General features: G+C 53.5%; 1 protein-coding gene across 1 annotated transcript in view; it reads left to right on the plus strand.

The window, feature by feature from the left end:
* Positions 1-7500, plus strand: part of fam222aa (family with sequence similarity 222 member Aa) — a 38973-nt gene that overhangs the window by 8278 nt on the left and 23195 nt on the right. Inside the window, exon 3 of the mRNA XM_076998464.1 lies at positions 217-357. Within this exon, the coding sequence (XP_076854579.1) occupies positions 217-357 (141 nt within the window). The remainder of the gene's footprint in view (positions 1-216; positions 358-7500) is intronic.

The raw sequence follows: 7500 nt of genomic DNA on the forward strand, positions 1-7500 counted from the left end.
GAGAGAGGTGGAAGTATAGCCTGTAGAGACATTGACTAGAGGCCCATGGCTGGTGTTTGCTCCCCTTGTGTTGGTGTTTACACACACACACCTTCCTCCTTTCTGAGAGTTTTCCAGTCTTTGCATCCTAAACCCCCCTTAACTGTATTATATGAGCATCCTGGGATGTTTGTGGATCAGGTAACTAACAGCGCCGCCCCTGTCGTCTCCCCACAGGTCTCTGCAGACAGCACGGCGGCTGTCGTCTGGCCCGTGCGCCATGCTCGCCTGCCTGCAGCGCCCGCCCCCCGCGCCGCCCGCCCGCCCCCGAGCGCCCGGAGGTCACGCCTACCGCCACGCCCACCCCCACGCGCAAACGTGAGTACAGCCGGCTGCGCGCAACGTTCATCTGTTACATAAGGAGTGAAATTTGAGAGTTTAAATCCAGACTTCAGAAAGGCGGGTATTCGGGTTGCTTGTGCGAAAAGGCTACGAAGAAACAAAATGAACAAATAGGTCGTTAACTGAGCGAATCGCTGGTCTGGTATGACATTCCTCTAAAGACACACCAGTTACACGTCCTTCTACGGTCCCTGAAGTTCTAAGAATTGGCTAATTATTTTGGGTGAAAAGATGGTAAACACCAAGACACCCGAATTACAATGAAATCTCTGACAGCTTCACGCAATTAAAGAGTGTCGGGGAGGCTGGCTTGTTATCGGGATGTTGTCTAGCCCGGAAGAGCAGTAGCTACCAGCACACACCACATTCATTCAAATGTCATGTGTTTCGGCAAGTAAAAACTCTAAGGGAAAACTCCAAGGAAAAACTCCCAGGACTGGCCAGCCGTTTGGGGGATGAAGAGAAGACACCAATATTATGTTAGTCCTGTTTACAACTTCCCATTACCCGCTGCTTAATTCTGGTTTCCCTGGCAACCTCAAAACTACTGCACATTTTATACAATTTTCCGTCACACTGTTGTTGGAAGCTGATTTACCTTCAGTGTGATTGGTGGTCTTAGTTTAATCTAGATTATTCACGATTCCGTGCCAAATTCTGATTCATAATGAATTTTTGTTTCATCAGGAGGTAAGACGTCATGCTAGAAATGTCAGTTGCCGCCTATTTCTGAGACGGTTCGAGCTTCTGCACTGTTAACGCAGACGGAGAAGAGTGCTTTTGGACATATGTTCTGTGGTGTGATGAGACAGCAAAGGAGACGTGTGGACAGAGTGGAAGTGGGTCGTTCGACCGTAGAAAGGAGACTCGTTCAGCTAAAGAACAACCTCTTTCTCTAGTTCTGAGAAGCTGACAGACATTCCAGTGTAACATACTTAATCGCCATACTGCTATTTTTGGAATCCCTTCACCCAAAATAAAGACTCGGTACTCAGTAGTTCGTATCGCACACTTACCCAGGTAAATGTCTAGCATTTAAGCCTCTGTAGTCGGAAACTTTACCACCTCACCTGTGTGTTTCCTTGGTGGAAATTTTTACTGGTTCTGCTCCGTTGAAGGTTTTGAACCTGTTCAAAGGTAGACCCAGAAAGGCAGGCTTAACTGGTGACCAGACCAGTGTGTTATCTGATGGACTGTTGTTTGTTTTTGTCCCAGTCCATGTCCTTGTTTCGATTGACAACCAGTGCGTGGTGGGCTGGAATGTGTCTGTGTGTTTGCGTGTGTGTGTATGTGTGTGTGTGTGTGTGTGTGTGTGTGTGTGTGTGTGTCCTTGTTCATTACATATGGTGCGGTGAGGGCAAAATGTGCTCAAGGCTTTACCTCGACCATGACCCTAAAGTTCAGTAAACATTTGCATCATACACACACACACACACACACACACACACACACACACACACACACACACACACACACACACACACACACACCACGCACACTCACACCAATCACACATACAACCAAGGGGGAGAGAGAAAGCAAGGGGGAAAACAGAGAAAAGACTCAATCAAAGAGGGGGGAGAGACAGAGAGAGGGAGAGAGAGACACAGAGAGAGAAAGAGGAGGAGAGGGCGGAGACAGAGAGAGGGAGAGAGAGAAAGAGACTGAGGAAGAGAGAGAGAGAGACAGAGGAAGAAAGACAGAGAGACAAAGCAAGGAGGGGGAGAGAGAAAGAGAGGGGGAGAGACAGACAGACAGAGAGAGAGAGAGAGCCAGAGAGAAGGGAGCATGTCCTGCTGCATTCTGTCCCTCTTCACTTGGCTGCTGTCTACCTGACTCATTCCACAAAGCATATAGCTCGTTAGCCTCGGGACAAATGGGAATGCTAACAGCTCACCGCTAAAGGCTAACCCACCGTCTTTGTACCAGCATGCCTCTTCCAGCAGCATGGCGCTAACGGCCTGACGCTAACGGCCCGATGCTAACGGCCTGATGCTAACGGCCCAGCGCTAACGGCTTGATGCTAACGGCTTGTTCCCGCAGCGTATGGGACATTAAGATGCACCTCTGATCACCAGCCTCCCACAGGGGGTTCAGAGGGGCGGCAATTCGGGGAATGCTAAGCGGTCGCCTGGGCCGCGTGGTAGGCTTGCACATGATGCTGAGAATTCACAGGGGCAGCGGGCCTTTGGCAGTCATCATGCCAACAGCCGTCCGGCCATGCTGGCCGTGGGTAATTGAATTGTGCTGAGGCTGTTGAGTTGCCTTGTTCTGTAAATATTACAGAGGGACCAAACAGTGGCACACGTGCAGGACTTCAAAGGCACCAAACAGTGGCACACGTGCGGGACCTCAGAGGGACCAAACAGTGGCACACGTGCAGGACTTCAAAGGCACCAAACAGTGGCACACGTGCGGAGACCTCAGAGGGACCAAACAGTGGCACACGTGCGGGACCTCCGAGGGACCAAACAATGGCACACATGCGGGACCACAGAGGGACCAAACAGTGGCACACGTGCGGGACCACAGAGGGACCAAACAGTGGCACACGTGCGGGACCTCAGAGGGACCAAACAGTGGCACAAGTGCGGGACCACAGAGGGACCAAACAGTGGCACACGTGCAGGACTTCAAAGGCACCAAACAGTGGCACACGTGCGGGACCTCAGAGGGACCAAACAGTGGCACACATGCAGGACTTCAAAGGCACCAAACAGTGGCACACGTGTGGGACCTCAGAGGGACCAAACAGTGGCACACGTGCAGGACTTCAAAGGCACCAAACAGTGGCACACGTGCGGAGACCTCAGAGGGACCAAACAGTGGCACACGTGCGGGACCTCCGAGGGACCAAACAGTGGCACACGTACGGGACCACAGAGGGACCAAACAGTGGCACACGTGTGGGACCTCAGAGGGACCAAACAGTGACACACGTGTGGGACTTCAAAGGCACCAAACAGTGGCACACGTTCTTTCACTGATCACATACTGAGGACCTGAGAACTCTGTCTCTTAAAAAGGGCAACAAAGTTTCCAGAGAAACAGGATGTTCATCCACAACATGCTTATGAACAGGGATGCATACATTACCTTTACGTGACCACATATTCACAGGTGAACACACATATGCGGGCTCTGAGCAATTTGTGTGGTTCAGTGATGTGACCAAGTTCAAACAATATCAGAATGCCGATGAGAAGATCCCACCTGGCTATGACATCAGCAGCTGATCCTGTGATCAGCATGACATGATCAGTTCCCACAGAAGAGGCGGGGCATGTTGAGGGGGAGGGGCATGTGGAGAAGAGGGGGAGGAGCAGACAGGGGGAGGGGGAAGAGGGGGAGTGACAGGGAGTGAGTAGCTGGAGGATGAGAGGCATTTTCACGCCACAGTTATTGCTTTGTGTGTATCTCGCTCTCAGATACAGAGAGAGAGAGAGAGAGAGAGAGAGAGAGAGAGAGAGAGAGAGAGAGAGAGAGAGAGAGAGAGAGAGAGAGAGAGAGAGAGAGAGAGAGAGAGAGGGGTAGAGATACTTTTAAAAAGCCATTGACCGGTTGCCCTTAAAAATATCTTATTGGATTAGCTTCAGTGAGTTGGCCTTTGATGTATGCTTTTCCCAGGCTGTAGGGGATGCGGTGCATGGCTGAGATATAAATCATAAACGCTTAGATTTCAGCAGGGCAAATTCCACTCGCCAAACACCAGCCTGCTCACCACACACATACACTACACCCCAACACCAGCCTGCTCACCACACACATACACTACACCCCCAACACCAGCTCCTCACCACACACATACACTACACCCCTACACCAGCCTGCTCACCACACACATACACTACACCCCAACACCAGCCCCTCAACACACACATACACTACACCCCCAACACCAGGCCCTCACCACACACATACACTACACCCCCAACACCAGCCCCTCACCACACACATACACTACACCCCAACACCAGCCTGCTCACCACACACATACACTACACCCCAACACCAGCCCCTCACCACACACATACACTACACCCCAACACCAGCCTGCTCACCACACACATACACTACACCCCCAACACCAGCCTGCTCACCACACACATACACTACACCCCCAACACCAGCCCCTCACCACACACATACACTACACCCCAACTCCAGCCCCTCACCACACACATACACTACACCCCAACACCAGCCCCTCACCACACACACATACACTACACCCCCAACACCAGCCCCTCACCACACACATACACTACACCCCAACACCAGCCCCTCACCACACACATACACTACACCCCAACACCAGCCCCTCACCACACACATACACTACACCCCAACACCAGCCTGCTCACCACACACATACACTACACCCCCAACACCAGGCCCTCACCACACACATACACTACACCCCCAACACCAGCCTGCTCACCACACACATACACTACACCCCAACACCAGCCCCTCACCACACACATACACTACACCCCCAACACCAGCCCCTCACCACACACATACACTACACCCCCAACACCAGCCCCTCACCACACACATACACTACACCCCCAACACCAGCCTGCTCACCACACACATACACTACACCCCAACACCAGCCCCTCACCACACACATACACTACAGCCCCAACACCAGCCCCTCACCACACACATACACTACACCCCAACACCAGCCCCTCAACACACACATACACTACACCCCAACACCAGCCCCTCAACACACACATACACTACACCCCAACACCAGCCCCTCACCACACACATACACTACACCCCCAACACCAGCCCCTCACCACACACATACACTACACCCCCAACACCAGCCCCTCACCACACACATACACTACACCCCCAACACCAGCCCCTCACCACACACATACACTACACCCCAACACCAGCCCCTCACCACACACATACACTACACCCCAACACCAGCCCCTCACCACACACATACACTACACCCCAACACCAGCCCCTCACCACACACATACACTACACCCCCAACACCAGCCCCTCACCACACACATACACTACACCCCAACACCAGCCCCTCACCACACACATACACTACACCCCAACACCAGCCCCTCACCACACACATACACTACACCCCAACACCAGCCTGCTCACCACACACATACACTACACCCCCAACACCAGGCCCTCACCACACACATACACTACACCCCCAACACCAGCCTGCTCACCACACACATACACTACACCCCAACACCAGCCCCTCACCACACACATACACTACACCCCCAACACCAGCCCCTCACCACACACATACACTACACCCCCAACACCAGCCCCTCACCACACACATACACTACACCCCCAACACCAGCCTGCTCACCACACACATACACTACACCCCAACACCAGCCCCTCACCACACACATACACTACAGCCCCAACACCAGCCCCTCACCACACACATACTCTACACCCCAACACCAGCCCCTCAACACACACATACACTACACCCCAACACCAGCCCCTCAACACACACATACACTACACCCCAACACCAGCCCCTCAACACACACATACACTACACCCCAACACCAGCCCCTCACCACACACATACACTACACCCCCAACACCAGCCCCTCACCACACACATACACTACACCCCCAACACCAGGCCCTCACCACACACATACACTACACCCCCAACACCAGCCCCTCACCACACACATACACTACACCCCCAACACCAGCCCCTCAACACACACATACACTACACCCCAACACCAGCCCCTCACCACACACATACACTACACCCCCAACACCAGCCCCTCAACAGACCCATACACTACACCCCTACACCAGCCTGCTCACCACACACATACACTACACCCCAACACCAGCTCCTCACCACACACATACACTACACCCCCAACACCAGCCCCTCACCACACACATACACTACACCCCCAACACCAGCCCCTCAACAGACCCATACACTACACCCCCAACACCAGCCCCTCACCACACACATACACTACACCCCAACACCAGCCCCTCACCACACACATACACTACACCCCAACACCAGCCCCTCAACAGACCCATACACTACACCCCTACACCAGCCTGCTCACCACACACATACACTACACCCCAACACCAGCTCCTCACCACACACATACACTACACCCCCAACACCAGCCCCTCACCACACACATACACTACACCCCCAACACCAGCCCCTCAACAGACCCATACACTACACCCCCAACACCAGCCCCTCACCACACACATACACTACACCCCCAACACCAGCCCCTCACCACACACATACACTACACCCCCAACACCAGCCCCTCACCACACACATACACTACACCCCCAACACCAACCTGCTCACCACACACATACACTACACCCCAACACCAGCCCCTCACCACACACATACACTACAGCCCCAACACCAGCCCCTCACCACACACATACACTACACCCCAACACCAGCCCCTCAACACACACATACACTACACCCCAACACCAGCCCCTCAACACACACATACACTACACCCCAACACCAGCCCCTCAACACACACATACACTACACCCCAACACCAGCCCCTCACCACACACATACACTACACCCCCAACACCAGCCCCTCACCACACACATACACTACACCCCCAACACCAGGCCCTCACCACACACATACACTACACCCCCAACACCAGCCCCTCACCACACACATACACTACACCCCCAACACCAGCCCCTCAACACACACATACACTACACCCCAACACCAGCCCCTCACCACACACATACACTACACCCCCAACACCAGCCCCTCAACAGACCCATACACTACACCCCTACACCAGCCTGCTCACCACACACATACACTACACCCCAACACCAGCCCCTCACCACACACATACACTACACCCCCAACACCAGCCCCTCACCACACACATACACTACACCCCCAACACCAGCCCCTCAACAGACCCATACACTACACCCCTACACCAGCCTGCTCACCACACACATACACTACACCCCAACACCAGCTCCTCACCACACACATACACTACACCCCCAACACCAGCCCCTCACCACAC

This window comes from Brachyhypopomus gauderio, chromosome 3 (assembly GCF_052324685.1).
Source record: "Brachyhypopomus gauderio isolate BG-103 chromosome 3, BGAUD_0.2, whole genome shotgun sequence".
Taxonomy (NCBI): domain Eukaryota; kingdom Metazoa; phylum Chordata; class Actinopteri; order Gymnotiformes; family Hypopomidae; genus Brachyhypopomus; species Brachyhypopomus gauderio.